General features: G+C 42.7%; 1 protein-coding gene across 1 annotated transcript in view; it reads right to left on the bottom strand.

The window, feature by feature from the left end:
- cep152 (centrosomal protein 152) overlaps nt 1-17535 on the bottom strand; it is a 106018-nt gene that overhangs the window by 21596 nt on the left and 66887 nt on the right. Inside the window, exons 16-20 of the mRNA XM_052040432.1 lie at nt 11604-11732; nt 6899-7034; nt 5659-5838; nt 3976-4254; nt 1710-1841 (exon numbers count right to left, since the gene is read on the bottom strand). Coding sequence (XP_051896392.1) covers nt 1710-1841; nt 3976-4254; nt 5659-5838; nt 6899-7034; nt 11604-11732 — 856 coding nt within the window. The remainder of the gene's footprint in view (nt 1-1709; nt 1842-3975; nt 4255-5658; nt 5839-6898; nt 7035-11603; nt 11733-17535) is intronic.

The raw sequence follows: 17535 nt of genomic DNA, 5'->3' as shown, positions 1-17535 counted from the left end.
GCTGACACGAAGGTTGGTGGTGATAGTTGTTGATAGTGTAGAAGGTTGTCAAAGGTTACAACGGGACATTGATAGGATGCAAAGCTGGGCCGAGAAGTGGCAGATGGAGTTCAACCTAGAAAAGTGTGAAGTGATTCACTTTGGACGGTTGAATTTGAAGGCAGAATACAGGGTTAATAGCAGGATTCTTAGCAGTGTGGAGGAACAGAGGGATCTTGGGGCCCACATCCATAGATCGGTCCAAGTTGCTGTGCAAGTTGAAAGGGTTTTTAAGGCGGCGTATGGCATGTTGGCCTTCATTAGTCGGGGGATCGAGTTCAAGAGCCACGAGGTAATGTTGCAACTCTTTAAAACCCTGATTAGACCACACTTAGAATATTGTGTTCAGTTCTGGTTGCCTCACAAGGGAAGGATGTGGAAGCTTCAGAAAGGGTGCAGAGATTTACCAGGATGCTACCCGGATTATGAGGATAGGTTGAACAAGCTAAGACTTTTCTCTTTGCAGTGAAGGAGGATGAGAGGTGACCTGATAGAGATATAAAAGATGATAAGCGGCATAGATCGAGTGGATAACCAGAGACTTTTTCCCACGGCTGAAATAGCTAACACAATTTTAAGGTGATTGCAGGCATAATTTTAAGGTGATTGGAGGAAAGTACAGGGGGGATATCAGAGGCAAGTTTTTTTTTACACACAGAGTGGTGGGTGCGTGGAACGTGCTGCTAGTAGAGGCAGATACATTATGGACATTTAAGAGACTCTTAGATAGATACATGGATGATAGAAAAATGGAGGGGTATGTGGGGGGGAAGGGTTAGATAGATCTTAGAGTAGCTAAAGTGTTGGCACAACATTGTGGGCCGAAGGGCCTGTACTGTGCTGCAATGTTCTATGTTCTATTGCTTATTTTTCACACTCAGCGAATGGCAGGTGGCTGGACCTCACTGCCAGGAGAGGTGGTGGAAGCAGGTTGTGTGGTAAATAGTGAAATGGTTGTTAAAGGAAAGCATTATCCTGGACTAACCTTCATTGAAGACTTACAAACTATGAGCACATTGCACTGAGATTGGTAATGAGATGCCAATTAAGGGGTTTCTACTCTGACGAAGCTGTCTTGCACACAGCATCTGCCAGTTGTTTCCAATAATCAACATGTCTAAAATATCATCACAATGCACAACAGAGCTCTGTGCTGCAATTTCTATCTCAATGATCATCCCATGTTTCACAACATGTAGACTCACATCATGATGGATACTTGCAAGGAGGACGCCCACACATTTCCTCCCTCCTCTGTATTTTCCCTCGGCTCCACTGCACCATGTTTTGTAGCTATTTAGCAGCTACTAAGGGGAGAGCTCCTTTAAAGGTCTGACATCCTTCCTAATGACCAGCATAGCAAAGATGTAGCAGTCAGGAGCTAGAGAGTGCTAAATCACCATAGTACAATTTTTAACACCAATTTTGAATAGGATGCTAGTGCTATATGCAATACATGTTTAGCATAACAAGGGGGAAAGATTCCAGGCATGTCAAGTATGAATGATTAGAAGTAAAATTTTAGTACATGTTGCAGTAAAACTCAACATCTCTGAATAAAATAAGCTTTCAAAAAAATTTTAGCTCCATCTTACTTAGACTTCTAAAATTGAAAAAAAATTACTCGTAGCAGATAGTCTGGGTAAAATGGTAAGCCTGAAACATTTTACCTGTGTTGCTACACCTTCTTCATGCTTTCTCTCCCATTTCAGTTCCACAATGTGTAAATTAGCTCTGTACTCAGGCAGGTTAGTCAATTCTTCCAACCAACGTTCATGAGCTTTTGTTAATGCTATTTCAACCTTAAAAAAACAAATTTTACCATTTTTACTTTAACCTTTTTTTCTCCAAAATATTGCTCTTTAAATCAGTTTAAAAAAGAACAAAGTTTCCTTCAAACAAAATATAATGATTCATAAAATATCATGATCCATAAAACTTTTTTAAAAACTTGCTCAATAACCTGTCTTCAAATCTAAGCTATGGCTGATCCACCACAGAATTAGGATTTTAGTGCAAAATGGTTAATAGTCATGATAAATTTCTTGGATTTGCAGTGTCAGTTTCAATTTCTGAAATATCTTTGCAAAAACATAAATCGTTCATTTCCTCCCACAACTTTTGAACTCCTATCTCACTGTGCAGATGTTAATAAGACAGAATGATTTATTTTAAGTAATATAAATAAAGGAGCAAAAAAAAATGACACTATGATTAAAGTCATATCTTTCTCTTCCATAGTAGTGTTGCTCACAGGTAGAGTGTGATACGATGTTGACGCAAGAGACTGCAGATGCTGTAATCCAGAGCAAAGAACAATCTGCTGGAGGAACTCAACAGGTCAGGGAGCAACTGTGGAGACGGGGGATTGGTTGGTGTTTCGGGTTGAGACCCAGCACCACAATATGCTGTTCATTTGATAATTAACCAATTTCATCATTAAGACCAGTGGAGCAGTACATGGGTCAAAATTATCTTGGCAAGGGCACAGCAGATAGGAGGAAGTAAAAGAGAAACATACTGGTTCAGGGCCAGGACAGGGAGAGGTTTGCTTGATTGACAAGTGGAAGTGGGTGGAGGCAGTATAGACAGCTGATTCTCTTCCAACAAGAAGCTGGAGGAACTCAGTGGGTCAGGCAGCATCTGTGGAGGGAAACAAGTAGTCGATGTTTCGGGTTGAGATGCTTCATTTGGACTGAAAGATAGAGGGGAGATAAAGATGTGAGGAGAAGGGATGGGGCAAGAGCTAGCAAGTGATAGGTGGATCCAGGTGAGGAGTGGTAGGCAGATGGAGGAGGGGAGAGTAGAAATAACAACAGAGGCTGGGAAGTGGTAAGTAGAGGCAACAAAGAGCTGCAGGTGATGGAATCTAATAGGAAAGGAGAAGCATAGAATCAAATAAGGGAGGTGGGGTGAGCAGATGGGAATAGTGGGGGAGGGGAATCAGTGGAAAGTGTGTGTGGGTGATGGGCAGATGGAGTGGGTGGAGATGGGGAAAGAAACATGGTGATGGGGAGTGGGGTGGGTGTAGGAGGAACTAGGTAGATCAGGAGTGAGAAAAGGAAGAGCAGAGGGAGAGCAGTTTACTGGAAGTTAGAGAATTCAATGTTCATGCCATCGGGTTGTAGATTACTCAAACGGAATATGAGGTGCTGTTCTTCTAGTTTGTGTTTAGCCTCACCCTGGCAGTAGAGGAGGCCGGGGACAGACAGGTCTGTTTGGAAATGGGGAGAGGAATTAAAATGGCTGGCAACCGGGAGCTCCAGATGGCCATGGTGAACAAAGCGCAGGTGCTCTGCAAAGCAGTAGGCTAGTCTGCGCCTGGTCTCAACAATGGCTGATTCTCTTCAGTTGCAGAATTGTTTATAAGAATTTAGGAGAAAGGTGACCTCAATGAAATATACAAAACTGGATAAATACAGAAATGACGTTTCTCCTGGCAGAACTACGGGAACCCCAAAATGGGGTTGGCCACTGAGGCATGAAAGAAAAATTCCTCTACGCAAAGGATGCTGACTCTTTGGAATATCTACTCAAGTGGACTATGGAAGCTCAATCATTGATTGTTTTGAAACTAGACATAGACAGAATTATGGGTATTGGAGGAATCAAAGGGTGTGTGTATAGGGCAGAAAAAATGAGGTGGAAGATCAACCATAATTTTGCCGAATGGTGGAGCAGGCTCATGGGACCAAAAGGCGGACTCTTGTTCTTATGTTCTTCATTCAATTGCTCTTTATGGGATCCTCTCCCACATTAAAATGGCTACCACATTTGCACTATTCATAATAACTTCTGTGTGAAACACTGTCCCAAAATTGATGAGACATTAAATGATAAGACACGCTTCAAATGTTTTCCAAATAATGATCTTTTTAAAGCACTACTTGTCATGGATTATCATATTTTATGCTGGCACAATATTTCACATCTTACTTGTCTGGCCACATTATCTTCATGCTTTTTCTGCAGTTCTAGTTCAAGTTTCTGTAATGCCTTGCCAACCACCACAATTTTTTCCTCCTTAGCTTGCTGCTCCATTGCCAGCTTTAGGTTTGCAAGTGGAGCTTCTAACTCTTGGCAGGTATAAAACTCTCTGTCAATGGATTCCTTATTTTGACAAATTTCCTCTCTCTTTGAAGTCTTTTGCTGTACAGCCATATGGAGACAAAGCTGCCACTCTGTTTCAACTGCACATATTGCTTGTTCTGTAACCTAAAATCAAGAAAACAATACCTGGAATTAGAAGACCCTCAGGTTTGATTTTAATGAAAGATCAGTTATGTATGCTGGTATTCAATAGATATTTAGCAATTACATATACTCCCTGAATGTTAATCTAGAATAAGTGCTAGCACAACTACTTGCATCACAAAGTACCTTATCAATTCCCCAGTGCCTGAACTGTTCATTTCCGTATTACATGCAATGAACAGAAATTATGCAGTCTAAGAACGTTTAACATCAGGAAAAAGGATGAGGAAATGCCAATCTGTGCAGTCACAATACCTACAAATAGCAGAGATGCATTCTCACAGTCACACAGCATGGAAATGGGCCATTCAGCTCACCACGTCCAAGCCGACTGATGGGCATCCATTCTGTCTAATGCAATCATAAAAGGGCTTTAATCCTGACAGCTACATCTTAGAAGTTCTCATTCCTTCAGTTCTTTGGGCTCAGAGTTTTTCTACACTAAAAGCAATCAGCATTGTAAAACACTGCCCCCTCAGATAGATGTACAAGATCCTACACCATTAACGAGAAAGAGCAGGATTCCCCCAATTTCATTCCCAGTATTTATTTCTCAACCAAAAGAAAAGACTAAAAAAACACAACTTGAACTGAAAATTATTGTCATTGCTGTTCTGCCACTTCTGGAAGTTTCCTGTGTATATTTTGGTGGCCATGTTATCCCATGCTGCAACAATGACACTTCAGAGTACTGAATTAGTTACAAAGCACAGTAGGCTATCATGAGATGGCAATATCCCCACATAAATATTATCCTAAATTCCAAGCTTCTCTGACTTCATAATGGAAGCTGGAGCATTTACATAATTCTACAATTCAGAACAAATACTGTAACACTTCATTCTGTTATTGTTTCCCCTTGTACTACCTGAATGCACTGATGGAATGAAACTATCTGTATGGATGGCATGCAAAACAAAGATTTTCACTGCACGTTACAATAATAAACCAATTTACCAAATACATAACACAGGAAATTGGGACTAGTTGGGTGAGCACTGTGGTCAGCATGGACTCATCAGACCAAAGGGCCTGTATCCGTGCTATACTGCTCTATGACAGTAATAAAATGTAAAGCTTTACAATTAATGGAGAATATTTAAAATAAAATCTACTGTGAAGTATTTTCTATTGGTAGAGAGGAAGTAGTTCAGAAAAACAAATTCCAAAATTCCAAAAAAATACACAATTATTAAAATATAAATCAATCAATAAAAACAAAATTAAGTAAAAAGCATCAAAGATTTTTTAAAGAAATACCAGGAAATCTTGAGTATATAAAAGATTTATCGATTTATACCCTCTGCAAGGCTCAGCATAGAATTACATTTTCCCTACATTCATATTAATTGCCAAGGGTATTACTTTTTGTTGTTCTTCTTGCCACTGTGCTTTGGCTAGCTCTAACTGGCTCTCAACTTGCAACTTGATGTCGGTTTCTTTTTCTCTCATCCATTGTTGTTTTGTAGTTTCCATTGCAGTCTCGTGCTTTTCATGAAGCTCATTCAAACTCTCTTGCAATTCTTCTAAAAATGTCCTTTTCAACTGAAAAATTGAAATTCATAATTCATTTGCTGCACCAATTATATTTAAGACCAAGTGCAAATACTCCTTCTCTAACTAGTAAGAGTGTTCAGACTGAAAAATAAAGCCTCTGTCAAAAACTTACTTGTCTACCAAATGTTTTGAGCTTGGCGTACTGGCTGTTAGGGCACTGGGCCACAGGAATTTACGTTATTCTGTCAGTATCTTTTTTCTTGTATTGTGTTGAAAGATGTTTTAATGAAATGACAATATACTACATTTCGTTAAGCAACATTGTATTTTAAATTTAAGTCAGGAAAAGTGGCAGCCTGCTAATGTTTTCTCACATGCATGACAATATTTCCAGTGGGATATTTCTACTTCGCAAAGTAAATTTATCCACCAGTGGATAAGAAACTATTAAAAGGAGTTGAGAAATCTCATCATAATGGTTTTAACTTAGGGTCATTTTTTTTATCTCATCAAATTTGGCTGAACTTGAACTCTGGTTTTAATAGGTAAAGGAACTGTATAGTAAATAAATACAGTAACTGGACACTCTGGAAATTCCATTTCTACTACATGATTTTTCTTTGTAAGTTTTCTCTGTACCTCATTCAAGGGAAGGCACTTAAAGCAGTGCATAAATAACAAAAACTAAAAACAAGCAAAATATCTGAAGCATTAAGTACATACTAACTGTTAGTGACAAGTGAAAATTAAAGGTAGCCACTTGATTAAATGCAAAAACTACTCCACAAGCCGTATAAAAAAATATTAGTGCCCCTCAAGTCTAATGTCAAAGCAAAGTTAGAAGTCATTAAAACCAACTCAAAGCTCTGCTGAAGTATCTTTCAACAGCTGGATTTAGTAAGCTTGGGTAATTTTCCATTCAATATTCAGCCAGTCTTATAAACCAACACTAGCATGAGGCTTATTCAATGTAAACAAAAAATATAGTGTGCAATGTAAGACAAAATGTAATGCTGTCTCTAAAGTGTCAATAACCATATGAATTTACACCCCAAAGAGGTACATATAAAAAAATCCAGTAACACGAATAAAAAGATTTTTCACTAACTTCCTGTTCTGTTGTTGTTAACTTGAGGGACATTTCCTCCCTTAACCGGCTCTCCAAGGAGTCTTTTTCTTTACAGACAGTAATGTAACACTCCTGCACTCCTGACATTTCTTGATTCAGCTGTTCCAGCTGAGTACTAATACATGAAAAAAAGGAAAAAAAGGAAAACTAGTTCAGTGAAAACAGAAGAAAAAAAATATAATTCTATCTTTTGTTTGATCAACGTTAATATTTCAACAAATTACACTGGACTTCAAAGTTTATTATATTGTGCAAATATATTCGTATACTCGTTTGAAATTCATGTGGTCATGTCCATTGCTGTACTTTGTTGAATTGCTTTCTGATTAGTAAATAAAAAAAATCAGGGTATTTTTTTACTGGGCATGTGATCTCAATAACTCTCTCTGAATGGCATATAGATGTGTACTTTAAGCCGTGTGAGCTTTGAAAACAATATGATGAAAAGTACATTAGTCAAGTGGCCATTGTTTCATAGAATTATCATATAACGGGCAGGCACTGTAGTGTAGCTGTTAGCATAACGCTATTACAGCGCCAGCAACCTGGGTTCAATTCCGGCCACTGCCTGTAAGGAGTTTGTACGTTCTCCCTGTGTCTGCGTGGATTTCCTCCAGATGCTCCGGTTTCCTCCCACATTCCAAAGACGTACAGGTTAGGAAGTTGTGGGCATGTTATGTTGGCGCCGGAGGCACAGCGACACTTGTGGCTGCCCCCAGAACACTACGCAAAAGATGCATTCCACTGTGTGTTTCGATGTACATGTGACTAATAAAGATCTTATCTTATCAATTCCCTTAGATTCTACTACACATCTACACACTAGGGTCAATTTACAGTGGCTAATTCCTACCAACCCACATGCCTTTGTTTCTATGGCCGCCAGCATGACTCCAGGATGGTGTGTTGCCTCCCTAGTGCCAAAGCCAATGATGTCACTGAGCAAGTGCAGAACATTCTGAAAGAGGATGGTGAACAGCCAGAAGTCATGGTCCACGTTAGTACTAACAACATAGGTAAGGAGAGAGAAGTGGTCCTGCAAAAGGAATCCTGGGAGCTAGGTAAAAAGTTGAAAACAGGATGGCTAAGGTGGTGATCTCAGGATTACTCCAAAGTGAGTTTAGAAATAGGACGATAGAAAATCTAGCATGGCTAAGGAGCTGGTGCGGGAGTAGGGCTTCAGATATTTAGGTAATTCCCCCTCTTCTCATTCAGGAGTGACCTGTACCAGAAGCAAGGGTTGCACCCAAACTGAAGGGGGACCAATATCCTAACAAAGAGTTTTGCCAGTGCTACCCAGGAGAGTTTAAACCAGCGACATAGGAGCATGGGACCCAAAATGAGAGTGTAGCAGGAAGGGAGAGAAGCATATGTAGTAAATGGAGAAGGCAAGTCTGGTCAGAGCAGCCAGAGATAGGTAGGGGAGCATAAGAGGGCTGATAGGCTTTACTGCATTTACTTTAATACAGGAGCCTTTCAGGTAAGACAGACCAGTTGAGAGGTCGATCACCATGTGGGATTATGATACTGTGGCAATCATGGAAACGTGGCTGAGGGAAAGGTAAGACTGACAACTATGTTCTTGAGTATAGTGGGGGTGGGGGATCCAATAAAAAACAAAGGGAGAAGATCGGGGGAACATTACAGCACGACCCGGGGGTTGGGGGGGGGGGGGGTGGTTATTCCGCAAATGAAGCTATATGGGTAGAATTTATAAACATGAAGGGGGTAATCATTTCGATGGGATTATATTATAGGCCTCCAAATAGTCAGCGGGATTTGGAAGAACAAACAACAGTAGGATGTAAAAGCAGAGTTGTAGGAGTGGATTATTTTAACTTTCCCAATATCGTCTGGGGTTGCCTTAAGGTAAAAAGCCTACATAGGGTGGAATTTGCTGAATGTATCCAGGTAGGGTTAAAGCTATTCTTTTAGTATTAAAAAGCAGTTCTACTAGTGAGGGAGCTGTACTCGATCTTGTTTACAGCAATACACATAGGCAGGTGGTGGAAGTATCTGTGGAGGAACCTTTGCAAACAGTGACCACAATTCAGTAATACTAGAGAAACAAAGGACTGCAGATGCTGGAATCTAAATGAAAAACACAATGATGCTGGAGGAACTCAGCAGGCCAGGCAGCATCCGTGGAGAAAAGCAGCAGTCAACGTTTCAGGTCAGGACCCTTCTTTAGGACTCAAGGAGGAAGAAGGGTCCTGAGCCTAAATGTTGACCGCTTGCTTTTCTCCACGGATGCTGCCTGGCCTGCTGAGTTCCTCCAGCATCATGTTTTTCACCACAATTCGGTAGGCTGCAAGATAGTAATGGAAGAGGATGAAGGTTAGATCACATGGGATCCAGGCGAGCAAGCCAATTGGATACTAAATTCACTTGGCACTGGGAGTCAGGGGGTAGTAGTGGAGGGTTGTTATTCAGATTGGAGGCCTGAGACCAGTGTTAGCATTGGCGCAGGGACCACAGCTGTTTGTTATCTATATTAACAATTTGGACGACAATGCTGGTAATTTTAGGGATGACACCAAATTCAGTGGTGTAGTGGACAGTGACGATCTTATGATTTCAAGAGTCAGAAAGTCATGTTGCAGCTGTATAAAACTTAGGTTAGGCCACATTTGGAGTACTGTCTGCAGTTTTGGTCACCCCATTACAGGAAGGATGTGGACACCAGGATGCTGCCTGGAGTTTTACCTTAAAGGAGAAGTTAGACGAACTTGGATTGCTTTTTCTGGAAACTGAGAGGAGACTTTATGAGAGGCATATTCAGTGTCAAGTACCAGAGGACAAAGCTTTAAGCTGAGAGGGGGTAAGTTTAAAGGAGAGTGGTAGGTGCCTGGAATGCCTGCCAGGGGTGGTGGTGGAAGCATACATGATAGCGGCATTGAAAAGGCACTTAGACAAGCACACAAATATGTATGGAATAAAGCATCATGGTCAGCACAGACATCATGGGCTGAAGTGCCCGTTCCTGTACTGTACTGTTCTATGTTCTAAGAAGCCAGTGGTGATAAGCTAGGAAACCACGGGCTGGTGAGTCTTATATCAGTGGTAAGGAAGCTATTGGAAAAAATTCATAGAGATACGACATATGATCACTTGGAAAGGTAGAGACTGACTGGGGGGAGTCGGCATAGTTTAACTGAGTTTTTTTTTGAGGAGATAACTAAGAAAATTGATAAAGGCAAGGCAGTAGACATGGCTTACGTGGACCTTAGCAAGGCTTTCTACAAGGTCCTGCATAGTAGGTTGGTCCAAAAAGTTAGGGAATGTGGGATCCAAGATGTATTGGCAAGCTGGATCCAAAATTGTCTTGATGATAGGAAGTGGGGGTAGTGGTGGAGAGTTGTTTTTCTGACGAGACGGTAACTAGAAGTGTACCACAGGGATCGGTGTGGGACCTTTGTTGTGTGTCAAATGGATGAGAATGTAGGTGCTCTGATAAGTAAGTTTGCTAACAACATGAAGATTGGTGAAGCTGTAGATAGTGAGGATGATTGCCTGAGATACAGAGGGTCAGAGATCAGCTGGAAAGTTGGGCAGAGTGATGGCAGATGGAAGTTAACACAGACAAGTGTGAGGTAATGTACTTTGGATTATTAAATGCCAGACGGACATACAACGTGTACAGCAGGAACCTTAGAAGCATTGTTCCAGAAGGACCCTGGGGTGCCATTTCACAGCTCACTAAAAATGGCCATATAGATGGATAGGGTAGTGAAGAAGGCATTTCGCTTACTTGCCTTCATAGGGAGGGTTATTGAGTATAAGAGTTGGGATATCATGTTGCAGCTGTACAAGACATTGATTGGGCCACACTTGGAATATAGCGTGCAGTTCTGGTCACCACACTACAGAAAGGATGTAGTAGAGCTGGAAAGAGTGCAGAAGAGATTCAGCAAAATGTTGCTTGGAATGGAGGCTGTAGTTCAAAGGAGAGATTAAATAGGCTGGGATTGTTCTCACTGAAGCACAGGAGGTTGAGGGGTGATTTATGGAGGTTTATAAAATTATGATGGACATAGATATGGTAGAAAGTCACAGTCTTCTTCCAATGGTAGGGGAGTCTTAAACTAGAGGACATCGGTTTAAGGTGAGAGGGGAGAAAGTTAAAGGAGATCTGGGGGCAATATTTGCCACACAGAGGGTGGTGGATACATGGAACAAGCTGCCAGAGGTGGTGGTTTAAAAATCACAGCATTTAAAAAGTATTTGGACATGTACGTGGATAGGAAAGGAACAAAGGGCCACATGCAGGAAACTGAGTTAGAGTAGATGGGCATCTTGATTGGCAAAGATGAATCAGGCCAAAGGGCCTGTTTCTGTGCTGTGCGACTCTAACTGTGGGAAGAACCAGAGCACCTGGAGGAAACCCATACTGTCACAGGGAAAACATGCAAACTCCACACAGACAGTACTGAAGGTCAGGATTGAATCTATGACTATTGAATGGTGAAAGATGCTTGTTAGGTAAATATACATGAAAATATGTTTCTCAGTACCTACATTGAGTAGTATTTATAATAGTATAATAATATAGTATAGTATTTTCCATTAAAGCGAATAAACATTCTGAAGGTAGTGTTGCCAATGATCACTCCTATGTTCAGTTAACAATTTCTGTTCTTAATTCAATAACTGAGAATTACTTCATGGAGATTTTAAAACTCACTTAACTTGAGTGATCTGCTGTTTATAAAACTGCGTCAGCTGAGTTTTCTCCAATTCATGCTGTTCCATCAGCTCCTGCTTAAGGCGACATTTGGAATCCTCATGAAGTTGCCGATGAATTCGCTCACATCTACAGCCACATGTCACATAAAAAAAGTATGAAGTTGTTTGTTTTGCTCCAATTGGACCTAACTAAAATTTTTAGTACAACAGTACAGCCCTTTGACCCACGATGTCTGTATTGAACACAATGCCAAATTAAACTAAAACTAAATCTCTTCTGCCTGCACATGATCCATATCCTTCCATTCCTTATGTGTTCACGTGTCTGTCCAAAAGACTCTTAAAACAAGCACTATTGTATCTGCTTCCACCACTACTCCCGGCAGCTGGCTCCAGGCACCTACCAAAAGTATTTGCCCTGCACATCTCTTTTAAACTTTCTTCATCTCACCTTTAATGCATGTCCTCCAGGAATTGACATTTCTACCTTGGGAAAAAGATTGTTACTGTCGAACCTATGCCTCTCACTGTTTTACAATCTTCTATCAGGTCTCCCCACAGCACTCAACACTCCAGAGAAAACAACCCAAGTTTGTCCAAACTCTTTACAGCTCATACCCTTTAATCCAGGTGGCATCCTAGTAAACCTCTTCTGTACCCTTTCACATCCACATCCAACACATCCATATCTTCCCTGTAACCAGAATTGCACACAATTGCTACCTAACCAAAGTTTTATGTAGCTGCAATATGACTTCCTTACTCTTATACACAATGCCCTGACCAAATGAATGCAAGAAGGTTTCGTGGGTTTCGCTTCGGCTGATGTCGGGACTTCAGGACAAATAAGTTTTTCTTTTTTTATATAGGGTTTTTATTATAAAGGTTTAGTTTTACAAGGTTCTTTTTTTTATATATGTTTTAATCGGGAATAGTGGGGACTGGACTGTGCAGGACTGTGTGTCAGCAGGTAAGGCGCGGGCAGTTTAAAAAGCAAACTGCCATATCCAGCGGGCAGCATCGGAGCGGGCAGCGGAGTGAGAGGTAGCAGAGTATTTTGGGCTTTGGCTCAAGGGGTGAGGAAAGGTAGGTGACTTGAGTTAAGGAAGGGGTATGAGTGCAGTTTCCTGTACTCGGTGTAAGATGTGGGAGTTCCTGGAGTCTCCCTGCCTCCAGGAAGGCTACATCTGCACCAGGTGTGTTGAGCTGCAGCTCCTGAGGGACCGTGTTAGGGAACTGGAGATGCAGCTCGATGACCTTCGTCTGGTCAGGGAGAACGAGGAGGTGATAGGAAGGAGTTAGAGGCAGGTGGTCACACCGGGACCACGGGAGTCGGGCAAGTGGGTCACAGTCAGGAGGGGGAAGGGGAAGAGTCAGGTACCAGAGAGTACCCCTGTGGCTGTACCCCTTGACAATAAGTACTCCTGCTTGAGTACTGTTGGGGGAGACAGCCTACCTGGGGGAAAGCAACAGTGGCAGTGTCTCTGGCACAGAGCCCGGCCCTGTGGCTCAGAAGGGTAGGGAAGGAGAGAGGAGGGCACTAGTGATAGGGGACTCTATAGTTAGGTGGGCAGACAAGCGATTCTGTGGATGCAGGAAAGAAACTCGGAAGGTAGTTTGCCTCCCAGGTGCCAGGGTCCAGGATGTTTCAGATCGCGTCCAAGATATCCTGAAGGGGGAGGGAGAACAGCCAGAGGTCGTGGTACATATTGGTACCAATGACATAGGTAGGGAAAGGAATGAGGTTCTGAAAAAAGACTATAGAGAATTAGGAAGGAAGTTGAGGAGGACCTCAAAAGGTAGTAATTTCCGGATTACTGCCTGTGCTAAGTGACAGTGGGTATAGGAACAGAATGAGGAGGAGGTTAAATGTGTGGCTAAGGGATTGGAGTAAGGAGCAGGGATTCAGATTTCTGGATCATTAGGGCCTCTTTTGGGGCAGGTATGACCTGTTCAAAGAAGACGGGTTGCACTTGAATCCCAGGGGGACCAATATCCTGGCGGGGAGGTTTGCTAAGGCTACTCGGGAGAGTTTAAACTAGAATTGTTGCGGGGTGGGATCCAAACGAGAGACTGGGGAAGAGGTGCTTGGCTCTCAAATAGAGAAAGCTAGTAGTAGGTACGATAGGCAGGTGATAGAGAAGGGACGTGCTCAGACAGGTTTGAGACGTGTCTATTTTAACGCAAGGAGTATTGTGAACAAGGTGGATGAGCTTAGAGCTTGGATCAATACTTGGAGCTATGATGTGGTGGCCATTACTGAGACTTGGATGGCTCAGAGACTGGAATGGTTGCTTCAAGTGCCAGGTTTTAGATGTTTCAGAAAGGACAGGGAGGGAGGCAAAAGAGGTGGAGGAGTGGCACTGTTGATCAGAGATAGTGTCACGGCTATGGAAAAGGTGGACGTCGTGGAGGGACTGTCTACGGAGTCTCTGTGGGTGGAGGTTAGGAACAGGAAGGGGTCAATAACTTTACTGGGTGTTTTTTTATAGGCCGCCCAATAGTAACAGGGATATTGAGGAGCAGATAGGGAAGCAGATCTTAAAAAGGTGTGAGAATAACAGAGTTGTTGTGATGGGGGATATTAGTTTCCCAAACATCGATTGGAATCTCCAGACAGTGAGGGGTTTAGATGGGGTGGAGTTTGTTAGGTGTGTTCAGGAAGGATTCTTGACACAATATGTAGATAGGCCTACAAGAGGAGAGGTTGTGCTTGATTTGGTATTGGGAAATGAACCTGGTCAGGTGTCAGATCTCTCAGTGGGTGAACATTTTGGTGATAGCACTGGAGAGAGATGGGAACAGACAGACTAGAAAGGCATTTACTTGGAGTAAAGGGAATTATGAGGCTCTCAGGCAGGAAATTGGAAGATTAGATTGGGAACAGATGTTCTCAGGGAAAAGTACGGCTGAAATATGGCAAATATTCAGGGGATATTTGTGTGGAGTTCTGCATAGGCATGTTCCAATGACAGGGGAGTCACGAGAGGATACAGGAACCGTGGTGTACAAAGGCTATAATAAATCTAGTCAAAAGGAAAAGAAAAGCTTACAAAAGGTACAGAGAACTAGGTAATGTTAGAGATCTGGAAGAGTATTAGGGTAATAGGAAGGAGCTTAAGAAGGAGATTAGGAGAGCCAGAAGGGGGCATGAGAAGGCCTTGGCGGGCAGGATTAAGGAAGACCCCAAGGCATTCTACAAGTATGTGAAGAGCAAGAGGATAAGATGCAAAAGAATAGGGCCTGTCAAGTGCAGCAGTGGGAACGTGTGTATGGATCTGGAAGAAATAGCGGAGGTACTTAATGAATACGTTACGTCAGTATTCGCTACGGAAAAAGATCTGGGGGATTGTAGTGGGGGATTATAGTGGGGACTTGCAGTGGGCTGAAAAGCTTGAGCATGTAGATATTAGGAAAGAGGAGGTGCTGAAACTTTTGGAAAGCATCAAGTTGGATAAGTCGCCGAGACCGGATGAGATGTACCCCAGGTTGCTGTGGGAGGCGAGGGAAGAGATTGCAGAGCCTCTGACGATGATCTTTGCATCATCGATGGAGACAGGAGAGGTTCCGGAAGATTGGAGGGTTGCGGATGTTGTTCCCTTATTCAAGAAAGGGAGTAGGGATAGCCCAGGGAATTATAGACCAGTGAGTCTTACCTCAGTGGTTGGTAAGCTAATGGAGAAGATTTATGAACATTTGGAGAGGTATAATATGATTAGGAATAGTCAGCATGGCTTTGTCAAGGGCAGGTCCTGCCTTACGAGCCTGATTGAATTTTTTGAGGATGTGACTAAAGACATCGATGAAGGGAGAGTAGTAGATGTAGTGTATATGGATTTCAGCAAAGCATTTGATAAGGTACCCCACACAAGGCTTATTGAGAAAGTAAGGAGGCATGGGATCCAAGGGGACATTGCAGTGTGGATCCAGAACTGGCTGGCCCACAGAAGGCAAAGGGTGGTTGTTGAAGGGTCGTATTCTGCATGTAGATTGGTGACCAATGGTGTACCTCAGGGATCTGTACTGGGACCCTTGCTCTTTGTGATTTTTATAAACGACCTGGATGAGGAAGTGGAGGGGTGTGTTAGTAAGTTTGCAGATGACACAAAGGTTGGGGGTGTTGTGGATAGTTTGGAGGGCTGTCAGAGGTTACAGCGGGACATAGATAGGATGCAAAGTTGGGCTGAGAAGTGGCAGATGCAGTTCAACCCAGATAAGTGTGAAGTGGTTCATTCTGGTAGGTCAAATATGATGGCAGAATATAGTATTAATGGTAGGACTCTTGGCAGTGTGGAGGATCAGAGGGATCTTGGGGTCAATGTCCATAGGACGCTCAAAGTGGCTGCGCAGGTTGACTCTGTGGTTAAGAAGGCATATGGTGTATTGTCCTTCATCAATCGGGGAATTGAATTTAGGAGCTGAGAAGTATTGTTGCAGCTATATAGGTCCCTGGTCAGACCCCACTTGGAGTACTGTGCTCAGTTCTGGTCACCCCACTATAGGAAGGATGTGGAAGCCATAGAAAGGGTGCAGAGGAGATTTACAAGGATGCTGCCTGGAATATGGAGCATGCCTTATGAAAGCAGATTGAGGGAACACAGCCTTTTTTCCTTGGAGCGACGGAGGATGAGGGGGGATCTGATAGAGGTATATAAGATGATGAGAGGTATTGATTGGGTAGATAGTCAGAGGCTTTTCCCCAGGGCTGAAATGGTGGCCACAAGAGGACATAGGTTTAAGGTGGTGGGGAGTAGGTATAGAGGAGATGTCAGGGGTAAGTTTTTTTTACTCAGAGAGTGGTGAGTGCGTGGAATGGGCTGCCGGCAACAGTGGTGGAGGCGGATACGATAGGGTCTTTTGAGAGACTGTTGGATAGGTACATGGAGCTGAGAAAAATAGAGGGCTATGGGTAAGCCTAGTAATTTCTAGGGTAGGGACATGTTTGGCACAGCTTTGTGAGCTGAAAGGCCTGAAATGTGCTATAGTTTTTCTATGTTCTATGTTCTAAGAATGCCATATGCCTTATTTACCACCCTATCTACTTGCATGGCCACTTTCAGGGAGCGGTGAACTGAGGGAAGGGTAGGACTGGCAGCTCAATGTTCCGGGATATAGATGATACAGATGTGACAGAGGTGCAGGAAGAGTTGCCTTCTTGATGAAAGAGTACATAACAGTCATTAGAGGGGATATTCTTTGGGGGATCATCAAGTGAGGCCATATCAGTACAACTCAGAAACAAGAAGGGGATGGTCACTCTGATAGGATTGTATTTTAGGCCCTCCAATAGTCAGCGGGAATTAGAGGAGCAGATACATAGAGAGACTGCAGCTGGTTGTCAACATGATAGGGCAGTATTAGTGGGAGATTTTAACTTCCCTAATATTGACTGAGCCAACCATCGTGTAAAAGGCTTGGATGGAGTGGAATTTGTGAAATGTGTACAAGAAAGCTTCCTTTATCAATATATAGAGGGAACTACAAGAGAGGGTGCAACACTGCACCTCCTCCTGGGGAATGAGGTAGGTCAGGTGGCGGAAGTGTCTGTCGGCGAGCACTTTGGGTCCAGTGACCAAAATTCTATTAGTTTTAAAATAGCTATGGAGAAGGATACAACCGGTTCACAGGTCAGGGTCCTGAAATGGGGCAGAGCAAATTTTGGAGCCATTAGGTGGGATCTTGCAGAGGTTGGTGGGTGAGATTGTTTGCAGGGAAAGGAGTGTCTGCCAAGTGGGAGGCCTTTAAAAGTGTGATGTCAAGAGTTCAGGGCCTGAATATTCCTGTTGGGGTGAAGGGCAAGGCTGGCAGGTTTCGGTAACCCTGGTTGATGAGGGATATTGAGGCTCTGGTTAAGAAAAAGAGGGAGGCATACACTGTGCATAAGCAATTGTGAATGTGTGAATCTATTGGTGACTACAAGTGCAGGAGTG

The sequence above is a fragment of the Pristis pectinata genome, chromosome 28 (genome assembly GCF_009764475.1).
Source record: "Pristis pectinata isolate sPriPec2 chromosome 28, sPriPec2.1.pri, whole genome shotgun sequence".
NCBI lineage: Eukaryota > Metazoa > Chordata > Chondrichthyes > Rhinopristiformes > Pristidae > Pristis > Pristis pectinata.
This window is presented reverse-complemented; position numbering and strand designations above follow the sequence as displayed.